Genomic DNA, 24,717 nt, shown 5'->3' with positions numbered 1-24,717 from the left:
GCCACTACTTGGAAACCCTATAGGGCAATTCTACTCTGACCTGCAGGGTCGCTATGAGTCGGAATCGACTCCAAGGCAATGGGTTTGGTTGGGGTTTTGGTAGTCAGGTCAAGTAATGTCAAATAATACTGTATCTTTTGAGATTTTCATGATATATTAAGTATAAAAAAAGTAAATTGGAGACAAATACGTATACTCACATTTTTATGACAATTCAAAAGTCTATAAATACAGAGATACAGAGAGACAAGGAGAAACCGAGACAGCAGAAGGTTTATAAATGCCTAGAGACAGATCAAGAAGAAAATTCACAAATACGATCAAGAAGGGATGGTAGGGGGATGGCTGGGTGAAGATTATAAGAAGGGCTACTTTGCTGTTTCTTCCTACATTTCTTAATTGCTTAAATTTGTGTGTTTTGTTTTCAACAGACATTATCAATCATGTTTAATAATTTAAAAAACTAAAACATATGTTAAATGACCTATAGTTTTACAGAAGGCTAAGGAAACATGTGTATGTGTGTATACACATATGTATGTTTAACCTTTTATTAATGTTATAAAAGTCCAAAGGAAAATTATTCAAGAGGTCAATATCTGGATGTTCAATTACGCAAACTTAAAGATTTAAAAAAAAAAGAACCATTTAATTTCCATCCAAATGTCATACCCTGGCTTTCCAAAAGAGGGAGCTATAACTCCACTGCCCAAAGGGATCAATTTCACACACAAATGATATCTTCAAACACACAATTTATTGAGTTACTGAAATAAAATGATTTTAAGGAAAAAAACTTTAAATTGTATGCTTACTTTAGCCTTATTTTAATTACCTAAAGAGCACAGCTAAATCTATGAAAAATATCACAATCTACAATAATAAGATGGAAGCTGCTCCAACTCTTTCACGGAGCTCTCAATTGTAGAATAAAAATATGACAGAAGTCTTGGGTTTAGGCTTTCAAATTCATAGATTCAGAAACCGTAGATGTTATGATTATTAAATATTATAGTTTTTGATTATGATTTGACAATTAAGAGTCAGTACTGGTCAAAAGAATTAGAAACAGAATGTTACCTATTTCTTGAACTGATTATTAAAAATATGACTATTGTATTTGTATGTGTGTGTTTCCTTCTAAAAACAACGTTCACAAAACTTATTTCATAAATCAATTCAAACCTTAAAAAGTGTATTGTACCTTTCAGAAAAAAAAAAAAAAAGAAACTGACTTATTTTATAAATTAAAAAAAAAAAAGGAAAGAAAATTAACCAGTGAAGTAAATGGCTCAAAACAAAAGAAACATTTGAGCTATATAGAGCATTATAGCCCAAAGAAGACAAATTGACAATCGAAGAAGGGAAATCAACATCAATCACCAGAAATTAATTCAATTTGATAAAAGCATTGAAACCACTATCTGGAAAAGTACAGTCAAAAAGAATGTGAAATTGTTACTAGTTACACACATACACACACACACACATTTAAATATAAGTAAGCAAAAACAAATGAAAAACAGGACACCTATTTATTCAGGATGCTGTTTACGAACTTTTTATCCATTTTCTATGTAATTACAGTTAAAAATAGATTGTTTGTTTCTCTTAATCAGCATGTGGGCAAATCACCAAGTTTCCACACATTTAAAATGGAGTTTCAGCTAGTTGATTACTACAGCTCTCTCAGCTTCAGCATAGATTCAGTGCATTGCAGAGGACAGGGTAAAAGGTAAGCACCTACTGTTCCTGCTACTTATGACATTGGACAAGGTATTAATCTAGTCAGGATTATTTTTTTTTTCAGCTAAAAACGGGAATTATTCTAGTGTCTATACCTCATAGTACTGTTAAGAAACGGTTAAATCAGAACAAGCATTAAAAAAAAAAAATAAGCAACTAAAATGCTTAACATAGTACCTTTAATATAGTGAATAATAATATTTTTCAATCTAACCTAAAATTCTCTGACAGTATCCAAGTAAGACCACCCATAGTCTTGAGATACACAGCAAATAAAAACATCTCTGCAGAGCACTTTTTCTTATTTATACATTAAGCAATTACTGATAATGTATTTTGTGATACATGCTCTGTAAGCTCAGACTTTACTGTCATGAAGAGGTGTGTGATCTTGGGAAAATTATAACTTCCCCGAACTGCAGTTTTCGACGAAGGTGATCTCTAAGCTTCCTTCTCGTTTGCAAGCTCCAGGATTCTCATTACAAAGAAAAAAAAAGTATGTGTGTGTGTATATACACACATTTGAGTACAAGATAATATGAATTTAAAAAACAGCATATTTAAATTCCGAGGCCATGTGAAATACATGTTTAATCATTATTCAGTAGTATTTTAATAATGAAAGGAATTTTAAGACAGTTTTAAAAAGGGAATGAATTAGAAAGGCAGAAAGTAGAAAATTAGACCTTCTAGGAGGTGAATGGAATGAAGTAACTATTAAAAAAAAAAAAAATGCCATCGAGTCAATTCTAACTCATAGTGACCTTACAAGACAGAACAAAACTGCCCCACAGGGTTTCAAGGCTGTAAGCTTTATGAAGAGAGACTGCCACATCTTTTTCCCTTGGAGAGGCTGGTGGATTTGAACTTTGATTAGCAGCCGAGAGCTTAACTGTTGTGCCACCGGGACGCCTTGAAGTAGACATAAGACAAACAGAGGTAGAAATAAACAAATCAAGGGGGAATAATAAGACTTGATTCTAGAGGATTACAGGGAAGGGAAGCTCCAGATAGGAAACTGGTGTGTTAAACAGATGAAAGCAAAAAAAAAAAAAAAAAAAAGATGAAGAAAATAGCAATACCGCACTGAGGAGTTTAGAATTAAGCAACAACTAAGGTGTCAAACACGAGATCCTTGAGCAACAAGACAGGATAAAAATAATAGACACAGATTGTTAGATAATTTTCAGGCTATAAAAGAATCTTCACAAAGCAGGGCACATAAATAGAACAAATAAATGAGAAAACAAGATGTAAAATTCAAACAGCTAATCACTAATGATCAACTAAGAACCCAAAACATCTGACCCCTTGCCCAATGTTATATCGCTAAAGCCAGTAGTTACAAACCTAGTCCTGCATCAAAATCCTGAGAAGCTGTTTAAATATACAAAGACTGCTCCTCCTGTAATGGTGAGACAGAGTTCTTTGAAAACCACTGTCTCACTAGAACACACAGCCTTCTCACAAGGAGCACGATGTTCAAAACATGCATCGATCATTAAGGTGCCCTGCAGTGGAAAGAGGAAACCACTAGAGTAATCCAGACAAGAGGTGAATGTGAAATGAAAAGAACAACATCCAAGAAACACTACAGAGGCAGAATCTGCTAAATGTATTGACTGATTGCATGTGACGGTAATGGAAAGACAATACGTAAGAGAACCACAAGTCTACAAATTTAGGAAAGCAAGAGGATGGCAGACCCTTTGACGGTACTAAGTTGGAAGGGTAGGCCAGCTCACAGGTAAGAGAACAAGCTTGTTTCTTCATACCAGATGACAACTGCAAGCCTGAATCTCACCAGGTTTATTCCTCTTAAATTCATACATATAGCTGGAAGATGTCATGTGTTTTGTTTTGTTTTGCCATATGTTCAGATAACTTTTTCATTTAAATTAAACAGCTTTAAAATTTCAGGTGATTTATGAATGACTTTATTTTGTATTTATGTATAGTTTTACCCACCTCTACCCCACAAGCCCAGATGAACACAACCTGCTAAAGCCCATAGCTAACAAGTTAAAACTATATGGATTTCATCATTTTCTCTTCTAGAAATAAACATCTTATTTTAAACTAATTAGTCTAGCAAAAGAGAATCATCTAATAAGTCTAAACCATATAAGTGCTTATTTTCCAACATTTGGTACTTTTAGTCTAACTTATCTCTCATGCAAGCCTAACAGAAGCCCTCTCATCTTAAAATATATAAAAATATATATATACACACACATATATATAATTAATACACAAGTTTTTTTTATAAAGCACTTTGTTTCGGTAACATGAACCTTTAGCAATACACAATATAATTCATGTTTGTGATTACCCTTTAATAAGGCTGAAACATATAAAAGGTATGGGTCCTTTAAATGGAAAGCTGTCTTCCTTGTATAGTCCATTCTCAATACACATTACCCTAGGAAACTTGCTTTATTTGCATATTATTTACAAATTATGATCAGTTAAAATAAGTACGGTCATAGTGTTTTTATATTTTTTGGCATATTCCAGGGTAATGTTCTCAATAGTTAAATAAAACATAAGATAAGCACACTAAATGGTCAGTCACTACATAGGTAGTAAGTTTCAGGAGATAAACACAGGGTCTGGCAGATGGTTCTTGTGACTTCTTAGAGGTCACTGAAAAGACTAAAGGAATTGTCTTCCCTGAAATATGAAAGATGCACTTGGATACTGGGTGGACAAAATAGTGTGTGCAGTATGTGAACAGTTTCCAAGTACACTCCAGTGCTCACTGTTGTAATGCATTCGCGATGATATGAGTTTTCACATTGATTACATCGTACTGATTATTCACACCCAGCCCTTGTATTTGATTAGGCTCAAGACAAGTAGCTTTTCTCATTTCCAATAGCTCCTTCCTTCATTAAGAATTCTCTGTGCATCTTCGTTGTGGTCGTTTTGCTTTAGCCCCACAATCTCCTTGATCTCTCTCATAATATTTCATTAAGATTTCTGTTAAAGCTGTACAGAGATTTTAAACATAGTTCTGAGATTCTTAAAACATAAACTTTGGATTAAGAAACTGAATGCTCAAAACTACATAAAATTATTTGCATAAGTAAGAGCTGGGCAAAGCACACAGTTTCTATAAATACTCCTATGAATTCTCAGGCACTGGTGGGAGTCATCCCATAAACACCACACCAGCTGACTTTTAGGAAAACTGAGCATTTTGTGGGGAGAGAGATAATGCTGCTTTGTAGACAATCATCGGAAATTATCTTATTACACAAATTTATAAAATATTTGGTCTGTACTCATACAGCCTACAAAGATATACATTCAGGGCATAATATAAATGGTCTCTGGGTATATCCATGGGGGGAAAAAAAAGCTAACATTTACAGAGCATTACCTAGGTACCTGGCATTGTGTTAAATGCTTTAACTCTCTCATGGACTCTATGGAGTAAGTACTATAATTATCCCCACTTTTAGATGAAGCAACTCAGGTAACAGAATGACTTGCCAAGGTCACACCATTACCAATGTCAAGTGAATGCAAGCAGTCTGGCTGGAGTCCATGCTCATATACATTTTGCTATTACCACTACTCAAAAAACATGGAGATACGTGTCCTCTGAAATGTACACAGTATTGGCAAAGTCATCTCTAAGACAGAGTGCACATGGGTAACACTATGACCCATGGTATCAAGTATATATTAGGCAATTAGTTGAGACATGGTGTTGTACTCAATATTACTACTGGACAGTAAACTCCAAGGAGATGCTTTGCTCTTCCAGATGTATTGTGGGAGAATAAAATTTTAAATACTGGAAAATGTACCTTGAGAAAATAAAAACAATCATTATAGTTCTTATTTATAACAAATGTAAAAAAAAAAAATCATAAAATTGAATGCCACTCCTGTATTTCTTTATTACTCAAAATCTATTAGTTATTATTTTTTACAACGAAAATTGGAAAAGAGTCAAAGGGCTCACTCAGATAAGTAACTTGCTCAAAGCCATAAAACAAACAAATGATAAATAATGAGTTGACATATTCCAAAGCCTTTTTTTCTAATTCACCATACAAATAATTTGTCATGATATCTAGCTAATGAGATGGTCGATGGATTCCAAAATTAGCAAACATGGGTTTAGGTTATTTAAACTTCTCTGATGCATTGACTTAAAGAAAAATGCTGTAGGAGGACTTCTACATTGGCTTAATATAAAGGGAATATATGAATTCATATAACCTAAGCTTGTAGTGGGGAGAGGGGCTGGGCAAGGTCTCTGTGACTTTAAGGAGCTCTGTAATTGTGACGGTATAGGTTTCACCGGTATGCGTTACCTGATGTGGGGAAGTAAAATATCATACTTTATGTAGTAAGAAAGCAGGCAACCGGTAGTAAATTTTCCTGTCCTGAGGTAACCTCTCTGTTCATGAAAATAAAGTATCAAATTTTGCTTACCCATCCCTGCATTGTTGTTGGTGCTGTCTACTCAATTCCAACTCGTATCTACCTTATCCATAACAGAAGGAAACGTTGCGGGTCCTATGACATCCTTACAATCATTGCTTTGTGTGAGTCTGTTGTTGCAGCCACTGTGTCAATTCATCTCATTGAAGGTCTCCCTCTTTTTTTCTGACCCTCTACTTTAACAAGCATGATATCCTTTTCCAGGGATGGGTCCCTCTTGATAAATTCAAGCCCTTCATTGCACCTGGCCCAAATTCCTCATTATTATACTGAAAAGAGTTGTATATAACTAACCAAAATAACACCATAATAATTTTGCAATTACAAATTATTTTAAAAATCTATAACTTGAGATATATAAATCTATGAATTACAAAAATTAAAATCTACAAATTAAAAAAAGAGAGAGAGAGAGAAGTATATTACTGGCTACCAGGGGTGGGAAGGAGGGTAAAGGAGAGAATTTTTGCTTACGGAGCATTGACTTTCTGTTTATGGTGATGGAAAATTCATACTGATTAAGTGTAATGGTTGCACAGCAGATAACTTAATTGATGTCAATAAGTTGCACATCTATAAAAAGTTGAATTGGCAAATATTTTGAGATACATGCTTTTACCAAAGAAAAAAAGGGCAGCTGCTGAGGCTGCTTACATACAAGCAAACACTTCATGAGATTTGATTTCTTGATTTGCAAGTTCAGGTTTAGGAATCTGGTTTTATGAGACATCCCAATTGCCCTAAATAATGGGCGTAGTGCTTTTATTCTATCTCCTAGATCGTTTTGTAGTGCCTAGGGTCTTTAAAGCTTGCAAGCGGCCATCCAAGATACAACAATTGGTCTCTATTCACTTGCAGCAACAGAAGAAGAGTCAGGAACTGGAGGAAGAAATAGAATGTGTGGCTAACTGCTTCCATGAATAACTGCCTCCTTACAGGGTCGCTATGAGTCGGAATCGACTGGACAGAAGTGGTGGATTTGCCGTAAGACTATTAGAACTGGATGGTGCCCAGCTACTACGACTTAACATTTTTAATAAAAGATTCTATAGAAGAATTCTGATCAAAAAGGGTAAAAATGAGAAACAGAACTTCAAATTCTTATGGAATCCAGACTTTCTAGAGCTAGGCTAGATGAACTCCTGAAACTATTGCCCTGAGATAATCTTTAAATTTTAAAACTTAAACCAAACATATCCCCTGAATTCCTTTTTAAACCAAACAATAATTTAGCTTAATTAGTAATGAATGTCTGCCTTGAGTATTGTGCTCTTTTAAAGAACTATCTATATGAGATCAAATTGAGAACAGCAGCTTGAAAGGTTATATAAGAAACTTAGGGGGCAATGAGTTTAGGTTAATGGGAGAGGAACAATTCAGAACAGGAGGGTGAGAATGGCTGGATGACTTGAAAATGTAATTTATGTCACTGAATTTTACATGTAGAAAACGATGAATTAGTGTATCTTCTACATATATTTTCAACAACAAAAAACAAAATATATTATTTTTTTTAAGTAAAGAAAGAAAAATACATCAACTTTTTAGAAAGATTCCTGTTTTCTAGAGCATCATCATCTTTGGTATGTGCTAAACCACAGTAAAGCATAACAGAGTTCTTTACAGCAATGGTTCTCAAGGTGTGGTGCCTGCAGGAGCAGTAACAGCATCACCTGAGAACTTGTGAAAATGTGAATTCTCAGGCTTTACCTCAGATATACTAAATCAGAAAATCTGGGTTAAGTGTATTAACAAGGCTTCCAGGTAAATCTCATTCACGCTAAAGTACCACTGCTTTAAGGTACCGTCACACAGGTTTTTGTAGACATGTATACGGATGCTTTGGATGTAGGGAATGGAGAGAGTTCATGAGTAAAGACAACGTCTACAGTATGATCATCACGATGGAGGGACTCAGCTGGGAGGTGAGCAAGATCACTAAAGCAGAGCAGGTCAAGGGACTCAGAGACCACAGTGACGGAAGGCCTCCAACATGAATACTGAAATCATCAAGAATTATTGCTTTTAATATTCTTTCAAGGATACATGTGAAATAACTTAAGGCCCATTCCTCCTCCCCATATTTTTTTTTATGATTTTGCCCTAAAATATCTTTTATAAGAGAAATTTTGAGAATATAATTCTTATTTTAATAAGATTCCATTTATTAAAGTTTGACTTAAAATATTTAAATTCAAACTTAACTATTCCAAAAAAGCCTCCTTTCTAAAGCCCTTTTTAACTGTATTAAATAAAATGCTCCTTTCATAAATTATTATAACTTTACAGATAAATGCTAGCTTCCACCTTTTCTCAAAAAAAAAAAAAAAAAAGAAGCATTAAATATATTTTTTAAAAAAGGTCCTCACCAAACTAAAAAAAAAAAAAAAAAATGAATTAGGGCCAATATCTATACAGATATAGTAAAAAACGAAGAGGAATCACTCTTCTTACTCTTTTTGAACCCTAATTTAAACGTTAGGTATCTCAAATGTATTCATCCAGCTCTCCTATGCATTCTCTCTTACAGAGGCTGTTGAGTTACATGCTCAATTTTGCTATTCAGGAAAACCTTAACCATCACAGCCTGGATGCTGTCAGTTGCAGATCCCTGCCCAGTCTGCTTTAGCATCCCATATTCCTATATTTACATGCAGTGCTTTCATTAGAATTCTACTCTTATTTTCTGCAGAAATTGTTGTCAAACTAAAAATGGCATTAAGATTGTCATTTCATGATAATTTGGACATTCTTCAAAAAATGGCAAAATTCAAGCCTCACATTATAACATGTATTGAGTTCCAGATTTCTTTAGGATTTTACTTTCATTTTATTTGTTTAATGCTGGAGTGTGCAGTGATCTAAAGTATGGTATTTTGATAATTGTTAATAATACTAGCTATATGGTTGAGTGCATATTATTAATAATATCAACTATATCCTTCAATTGGCTTTTTATTACTAACAGGAACACCACATTTTTTTCCAAATTATAATGAAATAACTCATATCAGTGTTAAAACAATATGTTTCTTTAGGATAGAAACAAAATAAGGACACACTATTTACAATTGATCAGAAAACTATAAAAAAAAATACAAGTTTCTGGCAGAACTTTAATTCTATTTCCTTAAAAAGCTCCTTTTCAATGGCTATGAGCGTAAAGCCTAATTATATCTTAAAATCAAACCTTCATTTTTTCCCCTTAAATAAGGCAGAGGCTGCTGAATTTTAGCTGGGCATCACTCCTTGAAGTTAGGATGGCTAACGTGACTAAGATCTGGCCAAAAGTGTATGTACAGAAATTACGTGTTCACATTCTTAAAAGGGAGGACCTTGGCTTTGCTTTCCTCTTTCCCTATTATGAGTATTGCTCATCACGAGGATAACACCATTGGTGGTAGAAAACCAATGAGATTTGATGAGCTTTATTTGAATATGTACATGGAACAGACCCAGCCTATCCACAGAGTGCCTAATAACCAGAACTTTTACTTCAGAAAGAAACAAACCATCGCTCTTGTTTAAGACACTATTATATTAGCCTTTAACAAAGAACATAACCAATATCTTAACAATACGATGACTAAGAAAGGTAATTATTACATACTGGAACTATCTTAATAAAGAGCAACAAACTTGGAAAGTCGACCAAGTGTGTCCCTGGGTCAGCAAAACACATTATATACCAAATATAAGGAGCACCCGCATCCAGTGTCTCATATCAAGATACACCTAACCTGGTTCACCTCGCCCCTCACTTGGTTTTCTCAAACACATTCGTTACTGACCTCTCCACCCATCCTCAGGTGAGCCACACCAACTTTATAAACATTTTGTTTTCTTTCAGCTTCTATCATAGGCTTTGATTATGGATGCTAATTTAGTCTCTTACTTCCTTGACTCTGTAATGCCACTGATGTCCCTTCAAGTACCATGTCTGGTCTTGCCTAGCCCCTAGGATCTCCCTTTACAAATACTGCCCTTTCAGCAGCTCCCAATCTGGCAGGTTTGACAGCAGAGGCAGGACATGGATATATTTTCACACTAGGCCTTGGGGTTAGTCTAGATTTGAGAAGTAAAATCCCTCTTGCTTTGTAATGCTATGGTGTACATGTTGTTATTGTTAGCTGCCATCAAGTAGGCCCCAACTCATGGCAACCCCACACACAACAGAACAAAATGCTGTCCAGTCTTACGCCATCCCCATGATCTGTTGTGAATCAGATAATGTTCCATTGCAATCCGCAGGGTGTTCACTGGCTGATTTTCAGAGGTAGTTTGCCATGCCTTTCTTCCTAGTCCATCTCAGTCTGCAAGCTCCGCTGAAACCTGTTAAGCATCAGAGCAACATGCAAGCTTCTACTGACAGATGGATGATGGCTGTGCAAGAGGTACATTGGTCAAGAATCGAACCCAGGTCTCCCACATGGGAGATGAATCCTACCACTGAACCACCAGTGCTTCATCTTGGCTTACATGGCTGCCTTACAAAAAAAAAAAAAAAATCCACGGTGACTAGCAATATCATGAGATCAAGCCATGATCAGTTTGTGTGCATAGCTTCTTTATAATCCCCTCTCACATTGCTGTTACGTACATATTTTCTAGTAAGGAATCCATCAAATACCTAACTTGTAACATAGATATATGTGTATGCATACATAAACATAGGCATATATAAAAACAAACCCACTGCCATCAAGTTGACTCCAACTCATGGCGACCCTGTAGGACAGGGTAGAACTGCCCTATAGGGTTTCCAAGGAGCAGCCGGTGGATTCAAACTGCTAACCATTTGCTTAGTAGCCGTAGCTCTTAACCACTACACCACCAGGGCTCCCAAGCATAAATATACACATATATATATTACTTATAGCTTCTCTTTTATTGAATATTTCTAACAATTAAAAGATATTAGATGATTCACATGGGTTCTCTAAAGTTATTCCTGTCATTGTCATTTGCCCATAGGAAAACATGTATAAACACATTAAATTTTGAAAAGGTTTATTATTTTAGCTAAGAGCTATAATAATACAGGTAGTGTTTTTAAATATAGTTATCAGGCAGTCAGAGGACTTGTACTTAACCTAACAAATTATAGCAACATACCATAGTGGTGAAGAACACAACCTCTGGAGCTAGATACCCTGGGTTTGAACCCCACCTCTACCAATAATCAGCTACCTATGTGATGGTGAACAAGTTATGTAATATTTCTGTGTCCCAGTTTGCTCATCTGCAAAATTGGGATAATGACGATAGGACCTATCTGATAGGGCTGCAATGAAAATTAAATGAGTTAATTTTCACAAAATGTTTAAAATAGCATCTGGCACATAATAAGTGCTATCCGATAAATAAAAGAAAGAAAGAAATTGCTTAACGAGAAACAAACCTTATTTAAGCCTGGTTTGGCTCTAAATTTTGGATATTCAACCACTGCACATTTGAATTTAATTACAAAATAATTATTTTACAAATGGCACCTTTAGAGAAAAAAGAAAGCAGGGGTGGAGGGAAGCAGGGGAAAGGAAAGAATCAACTAGTGTGTGGTTTTATTTTTTCCCTCCTTCTCGTCTCTGAAGGTGACCCTTTCGGAAAAACGTTACGTTATTTGTTCCCTGAGCTGTGTATGATTAGTTTCTTCATCGTACACAGACAAATTAGGAAGGCTGCTATGGTGCCCAGAAATCATCTGCTAAACAAAGTCAAAATTAATGATAAAGTTGAGTTCCCTTTCTGTTTGATTTTCAACTATCCGTACTCAATAATAAATGAGCTATCACAGAAAGCTACCCATTAGCTGCTAATTCATAATGACTTCAGAACGCAATCCCTATACTACCATTGATATATTGATATCTCACTGACAACTCCTACTCTCTGCAGGGCTTTAGCTGAAAATGAAAAGGGAAAACAAAACTACGTAATACAAGCTGCTTTTCATTCTCAGCCTTGTCATAAAAAAAAAAAAAACTCCAAGGCACAGAAATCAGGTTTAATATAAAGAAGTTGGCATAAGGTTTTAGCTACATATTTAAAATAGGCAACTGGACTTTTTTTTTTTTTTCACATAATTCAGTAAAACAAACATAGATGTAATAACAGTATAGCCCATATTCTATTTCATCGCACTGAATGTGAACACTCTTCAAAGTTTGAGAAAGTTTTCAGTGAGGAAGATGCCTAGAACAGAGATGTTTGGATGGAGCAGACAAAAATAACACCTAATTATTAATCTGGGATGAGAGTGACATCATCCCAAAATTGGGTTTTTCTCGCTTCATAATAGCTAAATGATTAAACATTCTGACCTCTGGATCATCTCATAGTAAGTCTATTTTGTAGTCTTCTAACTAACTGGTTTTGAGCTATTTAAAAAAAAAAAAGGCACCACCCATTCATATATAATCAATTTAAAGAAATATTAAAACAAACGTGTGTCTCGATTTGAAGTAATTTCAAGCCCTTACCTACAAATTTACATATATTTAATTTATATTCTTCTTACTTACAAAAATGACAGCTTACAATAAATACATATAATAATTTAAAAATAAAGTGAAAAAGAGAACTCAGCAATTACAGTGAAAATGGTGAGACGGACTGGAAGGTGAGAAGGCAGGGAGATGAGATAATAGCATAGGATTCTGGGGAAAGATGACTGTGGCAGTTGTACGATACATTTAATTTTAAGTTTTCTGACAGACAAGGTAAAAGGAGAACGATGAGATAAAAATAAGGCAAACTTTTTTCTAAGACTACGTTGTAAAAACGGTGACTCACAAGGATGTTTGTAAAACAAGTAACAGAAAATGCTAAGGCCTCATTAAAAAAAGCTGTTGCTTCAAGACCAGTATCTGTTTTTCATTTTTACCTTACTCTGATGCCAAGAAGACTCCTTCTATAAATAGTACATGGATTGGTCTAAGACCCCTAAGGAAACCCTGGTGGTGCAGTGGTCAAGAGCTACGGCTGCCAGCCAAAAAGGTCCGCAGTTTGAATCCACCAAGTGCTCCTTGGAAACCTTATGGGGCAGTTCTCTCTGTCCTATAGGGTCACCATGAGTCGAAATTGACTCGATGGCAACAGCTTTGATTTTTTTTTTTGGTTTTCAGACCCCTAAAGAGCCCGGATGGTGCAGTGGTTAAGAGCTCAGCTGCTAACCAAAAGGTGAGCAGTTCGAATCTACTGATCGCTCCTTGGAAACTCTATGGGGCAGTTCTACTCTGTCCTACAGGGTCACTATGAGTTGGAATTGACTTGACGGCAACAGTTTTTGTTTTTTGCTTTTTTTTTTTATTTAAGACTCCTAAACTCAAAGAACATAATTAAAAATCATTAGAATACAACTTTGTACATTTCTTTCACTTTTTGTATATATATAATCCACTGCCGCCGAGTCGATTCCGACTCTATACCTATGCAAAAATGCATCCAGTAGTGACAAACGGTCTTCAGTAGTCAACATTTCCAACAGTGACCTCCTATTCATGCAGTCAATTAGCATTTCTTGAGTAGCTTCTATGAACCAGACACTACTAGGCCCCAGGGACACAAAGATGACCAAGACACTGTCCCTGCCCTCAAAACTTCACAGTCTAACTGGTCAATTACAGGTATAGTTTTATAGATCGTTTTATAACTTAAGTGCACATGGATTATAGTGAGTGAAGAAGAAACAAGATCTAAAGGGACTAGTGGGGGAGAGTATTTGGAAATGGGAAATGGGAGTTGAAGATTATAGATAACTTCAAAAATAAATAGCACAAGAAATCAATATTAAAGACTGGGAGCCTGCAAGACTACTAAAACAAGAGAAAGCTCTTCCATGTAAAAGGGATGTTGTCTTTGCATTTGCTGAGATATGACCAGCATAGAGTTTGAGAAAGTGCAAGTAATTCAGTATGGAAGGTATATATGATATAGACAAGGCTCGAGAGGAATCCAGGAGCTCACTCATGGAGGGCTTTGTACGATAAGACAGGGAGCGTGGAATTTATCCTACGACCAGCGTTGTCCAAACTTCTTTTAATACAGAGACATCTTCATGTAGACATGATCTTACATGGGAGCCTAACTACATAAGAGAAAGAAGATAATCTGTTTTAATTCAAGTGAGGGACAAGGAATCTGAAAACTGACCAGATCAGCTTCTTTTCACATAGTTTTCAAAACCATAGCTCTAAGTAAATGGAGGTGTCCCTGGGTGGTGCAAAAGGCTAACAAGCTCACTGCTTACTGAAAAGCTGGAAGTTGGAGTCCACTCAGAGGCAAGTCCATCCAGAGGCACCAGAGAAGAAAGGCCAGGTGATCTACTTCTGAGAAACCAGGCATTTAAAACCCTGAGGAGTATAGTTCTACTCTGACATATACAGGGTCAACAGGAGTCTGAATGGGCACCAAGGCAATGTTCTGTTTTAAGCATATGGGAATGAGTGTGATTAAAATGACAAAGGGTTTTAGGCAGAAGAATAACATGAGCAGATTTCAAGTATCTGAAGTATGACTCTAGCTATAATATGAAAATGGACCTGGGGATAGAGGGGGGATGAAATGAGAACTGGAAAGAAGATGAGTTATGAAGACATGGCCATTTCAGAAATAGGGTAAAAAATGAAACTCGGAATTAGGGCAGAGATGGCAGAAAAATTTTAGAACATCAAGGATAAAGAGCAAATCCAAGGAAACTGGGGGAGCAGGGCGGGGGGAAGCTAATGACATGCAACGGAGTAAGAATTAAATAAACACCAGGAATTTCATCAACAATGCTGGATATAATACAAAACTGCAGCAAAATCTTCAACATGTTGAGAGCAAAAATCTTTGAATCTGGATTTCCATACCACACAAACTTTAAAACTAGATAAAGTAAAATAAAGACATTTTATTTATTTTTAAAAACTAAAGCATCAGAAAAGAAAGATAAGAAGTAAATGATGGAAATTAGGAGTTTTTTATTATTATTATTATTGTACTTTAGATGACAGTTTATGGAACAAACTAGCTCCTCAATGATTTATGGCAAGTTTGAATTGGCAGGTGGTGACATAGCAAAAGGATGTATTTCACCTTTGACATAACTAGAAATGATCATTCAGGACTGCATAAGATTGAGACCTCATTTTAGGTGATAACACCATGGAACTTATTTATAAATGTGTACAAAATACTAATGTGAAAATATGGTTCCAAATAGTGCAGAATTTTAAAATGAGAGTTATATTGCTTTATTCATGGGTCTTGAATTTAAATTATCCTCAGTTTTTTTTTTTTTAATTTAATCAGAGTAGGGGAGAAAAAGACCGAATGAATAGGAAGTAAGGGAAAAAGCAGACACATGACAGCAGGTTCTTCTCTTTAAAAATCTTCACCATATAAGTAAAAAAGGGAAGGCATTCAGGGTCCATTGACAGGTGCTAATTTTTGTTAATTGAAAATGAAATCACTTCAACACTTTTATACGCTACAGAAGAAAGTATGCATTTTTGCGAGAAAAATGAAATCATTAAAGACCAATATCCAGGGGGAAAAAAAAAGCATAGGTTCAACAATAAATTAGCTATTATAATTTTTTTTTTAATTTTTTTAAAGGAGGAAAGGAGGATTTAAGAAAAAGCAAAAATGAATCTCTACCAAAATTGAGCAGGTGAGTTGATTTGCAAGTTTTCAGAATAGAATTTGTGAAATAGATTCGCTATTTTGTTCATGTCTTTGAACATCTGAAACTTTTAAAGTCAAACTCATCACTGGGTCTCCCACCCATATTTGGTTAATTTCTGCACAACCTTACCTGGTCTTATCTCCTGTCATTCTCTATTCAATCTGACAACTTATTCTTGAATCCATCCATCAACTCCTCAAGAACAAGCTTAAAATATGTGTCTTTCCATAAACCTTCCCTAACTAACCATTCGATATGTGACCTTGAATCTTCTCCATGTCTCCACTTCCCCCTAAAGTCATCTCTTATCCTTGTTTTCCCCCTCTGTCATCTCTCCTGGGTCCCCTCTTAGCCCCACCAGCTTCCAGCCAAAACACAAAAACTAAATCAGTAACAAATTAAAAAAGAAAGAAACAAAACATATATTCCATTTAATTAATCCTGATTTTCGTTCACAAACTTCTCAAAACACATGAAGTGCTTCCTTGACGTCTTTACTGCCGACAGAACGCTTAAGCAACTCGCATGGGTATGAGGAGCTTTCTTTGAGTGGACTATAAATTCAGGGCAGGCATTTCGTCTTTTATTTCTTTGCATATATCCAGGGAAAACAGGGCAATGCTTCAAGTCCAGAAAACATAAAATTAAATACTTGTAAACTAAAATATTATGGAGGAAAGAGAAAAAAAATTAATAAAAGAATACAATGTGAACCAAGCTCAAAACAGAAAGAAACACTTCCACTTTCTATCTCATTCATCCCTCTAGGCAAACACAGTTATTCTCTAGACTGGCAAATAAACTGCTTTGAAAATTCACACATTTATTTTGTGCTTCCTATCAACATGCTAGGGAGCTTCAAAAATAAGAAAGAAAAGAAGAATGAATCAATTAACAAGCCTTTATCCTCATCTACAGAAGAAGACCATTTCCTAGTATGTTATTTAGGCTCATTAACATTCATATCGTATTTTGCAAACACAGAGAATTATACTCTCTGTGGTAAGGGGAAGTGCATCTAATTCTAACTATGCATTCTTCCACAAATTAGATATTTCAGGGCCTTAAAGGTTGATTAAGTTGAGCCAGGTAACAAATGAGGTGAGTACAGGATTTTCTGGGGGTCATAGACAAGAAAATCTTTATTATATATAATAACACTTAAAGACATCACAAGCAAGAGATAATCAGTTTGGCCAAAATCTTTCAATCTGTGCAAACGATGAGAATGTAATGGCCCAACTCAAAGGCCCCAGAATCTTAAAACATCCTTCAAATCGGCAGATGTACTTTTTTCTTCTTTCATTTAAAGAAGGGTGTTTTTAATGTTTGAATGAAAAATCACAACTTCCCCAGGATTTCTCTTCTTGCCCTACCAAACCACCATGAAAGAAATGACAGAAAAGAAATACGATAGGTATTCACAGAGAAGGACAAGTGACCAAATATTTCAACAAAATTTTGAAAGATAAAAAGCAGTTGGAGAGGTAAGAAAGGCGAAAATTACCATCTAGTATTGCAAAGGAAGAGTCTTCAGAGAAGCTAGCCAAATTGCCTGGTGGAACCCCTACAAGACTCAGCATCTTGAGGCTTCTAGCACCATGGAAGGAGGTGAGGCAGCGTTAAAAACCAGCATCGGCTGCCATCGAGTCAATCCTGACTCATGGCCGTCCCACATGTGTCAGAGTAGAACTGTAATCCAAAGAGCTTTCAACAGCTGATTTTTCAGAAGTAGATCACCAGGCCTTTCTTCTGTGGCACTTCTGGGTAAACTCTAACCTCCAACCTTCCTGTTATCAGCCAAGCACATTAACCATTTGTACCACCCAGAGACTCTGTTACAAACAAGAGGACTGCTAAAAAGACTCTGGGATGCTAAATTTCCAGTGCTTTTCCCCTAGCCCATACAGGTACATAAGTGTCCATCCCAAACACCACCTCCTACACCCCAAACAGGAGAGCGGAGCTTCTTTCTCTGGGGGAAAAAAAAAAAAATGAACCATTATCCAGGCAGAGAAGTAAAGAACACAGCAGGTGGCAGAGGTGGCAGAGGAGAATCACAAAGTTGAAAACGGGTGGATTAAATGTCTTACAGATCCTAACCCACTTTTCTTGTTCTTCTTCAAATACGTCACTGGCCAAGTACACAGACCCAAATCCACTGCCTTCTAACCACACACACTCCTCCCAGCCCTCTCCCTTGTAGGAGGCTAGAAGATTCGCATCTTGAAAAAGTAAACAATTACAAAAAAAAAAAAAAAATTCACTCATTGCCACCAACAAAAAGGTTGGCTTACTTTCTGGCCACCAAACAGTGAAGCTCACCAGGAACCAAATCCTGTCCGTGTGCACAGAGTTTTCAATTGCTTTTTCTGATACCATCCTACAATATGACCACATACCATGGATCACTAGGCATTCGAGGAAAGCCTGTAACACAAAAGGGAGAGACTAAAACAAACCCAGAAAAAGAAAACCTGAAAGAAACAGAAGGTGGGGTGGGAGGCATGACTAAGACAACAACTTGAGGGAGAAAAATAAAAAGAAAACATCCATAATTAATATGCTTAAAAAGATAAAAGTACCTTAGTTCATTTAATAAAAACTGTCTATGAAGAAAGAAAACACACCACTAGAAATTTTAGAAACATGATTACTAAAATAAAATCAGTTGGAAGATAATGTAACTTCTCAAAGTGGAACAAGAAGTCAAAATGATGAATAGCTAGTGAAAAGGATAAGAAAATTTGAGAATTGATATATAAATTATAGAAATCTCTGTAATAGCAAACAGAGAATGAAAAGAAAACTGATGAAAATATCCAAGGAATGAAGGATAAAGAGTTTATAAGATAATTTTTTTAAGTAAGTATTTAGATGCTAATTTTTTAACATGCCACAGTCCTGCTCTAAAACTCAATAGTATCCTTCTGCTTCGCAATCTCAGTCCAGATAATAGTTAATAACCAGCTTCACTTAAGTTCACCAACCTGATCTGATACCACGTATAACCCAAACTCTCTCCTCAAATTACCTGTCTTGTTTTTACTCTCGGATAAGTTCACTTTAATAGTCTGTTACTCAGCACCCTCAAAAATGGGTACCATAACTGTCTCTACACACACACAAAAAGATAAAGTAAACATGGTAAAATGATACGTTAAATCTGGGACATGGTTCAAGTCCTACTTCCTCTGCGTCACTTTTTTTTTGGCCTTTTTCTTCTTTTCTCTGTAAAAACCTTCTTGGGACTGGTGGTGTACCATAATGGTTAAGAGCATGGATTTTGTTGTCGGACAGGCCCTGGTTCTATCGTCTACGTACCCTTTCTAAATCTCAGTGTACTCATCTATATAAGAAAAATACATTAACAATACCTGTTCTCCAAGTGTTACCATGAGGATTAAATTAGTTACGAAAGTAATCTCTAATTTTTTCACGTGTCTTATCTGACAATCGCGAATGCAGGTATTAGATTTCCTCACCATTTTCCACCCCTCAAGTGTGTAACATTTAAATATAAATAGGAAAGTAAGGTGATTCTTCGGCAACCTTAAAGCTCTGGCATCAAGAAACCGCTGTTCTAATCCAAGTTCGCCATTGATTAGCTATATGACAAAGAAAACGTAAAATACACAAACATCCTCAACACTGAAAAAAAAGATCATTCTAATCGCCACTGCTAGTCATGCAGGTATTGACTGGAATAGTAAGAGAAGGGAAAATGAGAACTGAAAAAGAAGAAAAGGAATTTTTCACAGTTGTCTTTAACCAACCCTTCTGGTTTAAAAAAAAAAAAAAATTTTTTTTTTCTTTTTTTCTGGTTTAGACCTTCCCTAACTTCCTAAAAAACTAGCTACGTTTTGCTAGCTGTGACAGATCCACTCCTCTCCTGCCCTCTTCCCTTACAAAAAAAAACCCTGACATATATGCACCATGTTACCCAGAATGCTGGCTTCTCATTAGGTGTGGCCAATGTGGAGCCCTGTAATATACCAGAGGAAGGAAAGAAGTCTGATCAGGATATTTGTCTCCTTTATTCTTCAGGCTCCTTTCCTGCAGGTTGCCATGAATTAAGTTCATCCTCGAAGCTCACTGTTCCTCCCATGATGGCCAACTATCCATAGTTTTTTTCCCCTCTGGGTTCTGCATCCCTCGTTCATTATGGCTTAGTCAGGTTAACAGTTTGCTACTGAGCATTGCTCCCCCTTTCCTTTGACCACCCATGTGGTTCTCCTCCATGCTCAAGTTTGAAAGCCATGTTTTTGTAAATAAAATATTTTCAAACTACTTATTTTGAATGTGTCATTGCTTCCTGTTGGAACTGTGATCAATACGCACACTTCTACTCAGGCAGAACCCTCAGATTAGAATGCCCTTCTTCCCTCTGTCTCTCTGGTCAACTTCTAAACATGCTCCCAGACCTATCTGAGTGTTACTGTGCCTCTGTTGGGAAACCCCGGTGGTGTAGTGGTTAAGTGCCGCAGCTGCTGACCAAAAGGCTGGCCGTTCAAATCCACCAGGCGCTCCTTGGAAACCCTATGAGGCAGTTCTACTCTGTCCTATAGGGTCGCTATGAGTTGAAATCGGCTCAACAGCAATGGGTTGCTGGGCTGCTAACCAAAAGGCTAGCAGTTCAAATTCGCCAGCCGCTCCTTGGAAACTCTAAGGGACAGTTCTACTCTGTCCTATAGGGTCCCTAAGAGTTGAAACCGACTTGACGACAACGGATTTGGTTATGGGTTTTTGTGCCTCTGTTATGTTCCCTGTTACCATCATGGAATGAATAAACTTCCTTTTTTTTTTGCTCCAATTGCACTTTATTTTCAAAGCACAAGCACATGTACACACACACCGCACATCTATAGCACTACATATCACAATGCAGTACAATAATTTACACTAGATTCTAGTTTATAGGTTTTTCCAGGGTTGGAACCATGTTTTACGTACAGTATCACAGATCAGGGACAGCACCTGACAGTCAAAATTCTGTGAACCTGCTATGAAAGAACTTGGAGAAAGGGTTTTTGTTTTGCTTTGTTTAAATATTCACATATGCATATATATATGTAATGTTACTAAAGGTGTATAGTTTATAATAACTGATGAAAAATATTTTTAAAAAATAAGTTTGGTTTTGTTTCCAAAAGAAGAGTGCTGAAGGTATAAATAATATAGGTTTCATCATCCTTTAGGAAAGTAGTCTTCTATTCTTTCCTTAGGTCTTTATTTATAGCTTTTACTGTTTAATTCATCTTATTACATTATCATATTGTAAAAATATTTTGTTTTATAAATGTATTAAAATGTGAGAAGACGACTAGATATGCTATCTTTTTCCAAAGTGTTCAGTTGAAAAGACCAGGTGTTTTCCAGAGAAAACAAAGTGATTATTTCAATGGTGGACAACAGCTTTTTTTGTTAATGGTTGCCAGATAATTCATAAGAGAGACATCCTCAAGTGAGTTATAAAGGTCAATCCCTCATGGACTGAAATAAATTTTCAAGTCCAATTTAAAACAAGATTTTTAATTACCAAGATAGACTACCTAGGGACAACTTTCTATTGAAAGGCCAAAAACCTCAAGTTAGTTGATTTTTTTATAGAGAACTTAACCCTTTCCCCCCAAAAATCTGATGTATCATTTCCCATAAATAAAAAAAACATTTATATAACCGTATTAACAATATAATAGCATCTCAATGTTTTACATTTGAAATATCTAAAGACTATAAATATTCCTTGGAAACTAATTTCTAGTTAATTATCCTCCATGAAATTTGTAGAGAATAATAATAAAAAAAGATTACACAACAGTTTACCTGATATTGGTGAATGTTTATTTGCTATTAAACATGGATTTTAAAAGTCAGGTAAATATATAAAAGCAGCCTTTTTTTAATCAGGCCATTTCATTTCATCAAGGTAAAATAAAGTTAGTAGAAGAGAATGTAGGATAGTAAATAGCATAGTAGAAAAAGTATGTAACATTTGGCGTCAGACCAGCCAAACAAATGTCTACCGTAATTCTTAGTATATATCACACCCTCAACAATCAATCATTCCTAGTATTCAATTATTTTTTCCTCATGTATAGAAACAAGATATCAAAATTAATTAATTCATTCACCATTAGATTGATAAAGTAGGTAAGTGTCGGAGTTCATTAAATTTTCTAATTGAAGAAGGCAAAACAAAATTCTCCAACGCGTTAAAAAATTAGTAAGTTTAGTTCTAAAAAAAAAAAAAAGCCATAAAACCTAAGGGGAAAAAAAAAAGGAAACCAGTACTATTTTATAACAATTGCCTTGCCTCACAGTTCTCATAAAATTAGACCTTATAAACCATGAAAGAATCGAGCAATTTCGTTTGTTCCTTCAAAGACTAGGCCTCAAAACAGCTTTAACATTCAGTAAATATTTCTTAATTGGCTACTCTGTGCCAGGTATTGCTCTACGAGTGAGAAATATACAGTGGCAGCAAACAAAACAGCAAGGGTTCGTACTCTCGTGGAGCTTACACAGACAGGGAAGAGAGATTATTTATATTAATTTTAAATCCCTCTTATTGTGTACTATAGCTACTTTTTCTTTTATTCACTACATATTTTTTCAAGACCTTGGTTGCCATCCCAAGTTAAAACGTCTATTTCAGATGATATGCTCTATAGTATGTGTCTATTTATTTCAGACATTTCAGTAATTTTCATACACACTTATAATTTTGTTATTAGTTTTGGAAAAAAAAAACTATGCCTTTTGATTTTAAACATATTTTAAGCAACTCTGAGTTAATACTGTTAAATAGCAAATGCTCCCGCCCCCAAAATTAATTCAGTCATAGGGTTTATCATGATAAATGCAATGAATGCTATCACATGTCTAAGAAAGGGAAAGAGCCACAAAGGGACATGGAAATATTATATAATTATATGAGCTAAAAATCAAGTAAACGTCAAAGGATGGAGATGGTCTCCTGTACAACTAAAAAGTCTTAAATTTGTAGTCCAGACTGTGGGGCTCATCCCTCAATTATCCTTTCAGGACACAGCAGAGGCCAACCATGTCTGCTCTGCAAACTCTGAGAGCAAAACCACAGCCAAGCAGAGAGAGTGTGGCAAGCCCCCAGGCTAACACAGATGGCTTTCCCACAGGAGAATAAGGGGCCAGAAAGGGGAAGAACCTGGAAAAGCATATCGCCAATACAATACCCCCCTACACACAGATTTAAGTGGTTCACGGCAACATCAGTTTTATCAAGACTGTCTTTACAGGTAAAAATTCTCTACATATTTGCTGATTTGAAGACAGGTTCCATTTTTCTTTGTTTTTTTACACTAAACTTTCTATTTTCCAAGCTAAATTTTAAGATTACTCAATCACTCTTTATATAAAGTTTCCAAATTCAGGATAATAATAATATCTCACCAGCAGAATTGTTCTAATCGAACACGTTGCAATTTGCCTCTCCCACTTTTAAAATTTCCCTTATGGGAACATTTAGACTGTTTCTCCCACAATTATCATGCATTGATATTTCAATATTTTAAGCTAACTTTGCAAACAGCATAAAAATAAGTTCAAATAAAAACAGATTGGAGGAAAGTACCTTTAATTTGGATCCATGAGGCACCACTGTAGATGCACCCTGTTTTGGTGGGATGTACAGTTCCCATTTTCCAAAATCCAGTTTTTTATATGGGTACGAAAATGGATTCCAGCCATCTAAAAAATAAAGACCAGTCAACAATAGCATCATAAGTCTAAAATCTAATGAAATTCAGGCAAAGAATAATATGTTACCCACTTTTACAAAATCAAATTGCCTACAAATATTAAATTCTCAAACTTGCTAATCAACATACTATAGTAGCCACTTAGAAAAAGCAGGTGATTCTTAATTTATAAAAGATGTATGTTAAAGTTTTATTTTTTTGCATCCTAAAATTAAGCTTTACATTTTCAATTACACTTGCAACATTCACTTTATCAATAAATGTAGAAGAAAATGATGGGTCCTTTTTTAAGAAACAGATATCATGGTAGAAAAAATATTAAAAGTAATTAAAATCATATTAAATATACCCAAATTTACCAATAGTGTGACAGATACTGAATTAAAATCTAGAGATAATGCCTCAGGTATATCTCAAGAAAAGGTAGAAGGTTAGAAATTATAGGGGCAAAGAACGGCTGGATTACAGATTCTGGGAGAAAGCCAAAATGAACAACAGTGACCTATGTACGCATGGAGACCTAATGTATTCTAGAGATAACATTAAAAATCAATAAGTAAATAATACACTATTTAATAAGTGCAGCTGGGGCAATTGGTTATCCTTATGGAAAAGAAAAAATTTAATTAATCCCTACTTACCATGCCCCCAAATCAAAGGAACATGGATCAATGTTTAAATATGATAGGCAAAATTTTAAAATGCTTAGAATAAAATACAGGTGGATATATTTAGGATCTTGAGGTTTAAACAGGGGGTTTTAAACAAGATTTAAAAAAAAAAAAAAACTTTAAGAAAAAGGCTGGTAAATATGACCATACTGAAATTATAAACTTATCTGGATGGAGGGATGGAGGGGTGGAGGGGTAGATGCACGGATGCACAAATGCATGGATAGATAGACAGACAGACGAAAAAGATAAAATGAAGACTAGCTACCAACTGGGAGAATATATATGTAATGAATATATCAAGCAATCAAGATGGACCGGTCCCTTGAGAAAGACATCATACTGGATAAAGTGAGGTATGGAGAAAAAGAAGACCCTCAAGGAGATGGACTGACGCAGTGGCTGCCAACAATGGGCTCAAACATAGCAG

General features: G+C 35.6%; 1 protein-coding gene across 1 annotated transcript in view; it reads right to left on the bottom strand.

Annotated features, from left to right (window-relative positions):
• GBE1 (1,4-alpha-glucan branching enzyme 1) overlaps window positions 1-24,717 on the bottom strand; it is a 307,590-nt gene that overhangs the window by 179,070 nt on the left and 103,803 nt on the right. Inside the window, exon 3 of the mRNA XM_023548170.2 lies at window positions 23,490-23,605. Within this exon, the coding sequence (XP_023403938.2) occupies window positions 23,490-23,605 (116 nt within the window). The remainder of the gene's footprint in view (window positions 1-23,489; window positions 23,606-24,717) is intronic.

Source organism: Loxodonta africana, chromosome 20 (assembly GCF_030014295.1).
Source record: "Loxodonta africana isolate mLoxAfr1 chromosome 20, mLoxAfr1.hap2, whole genome shotgun sequence".
In the NCBI taxonomy this organism is placed as follows: Eukaryota; Metazoa; Chordata; class Mammalia; order Proboscidea; family Elephantidae; genus Loxodonta; species Loxodonta africana.
Note: the sequence above shows the minus strand (reverse complement) of the source record. Positions and strands in the feature narration are given on the sequence as shown.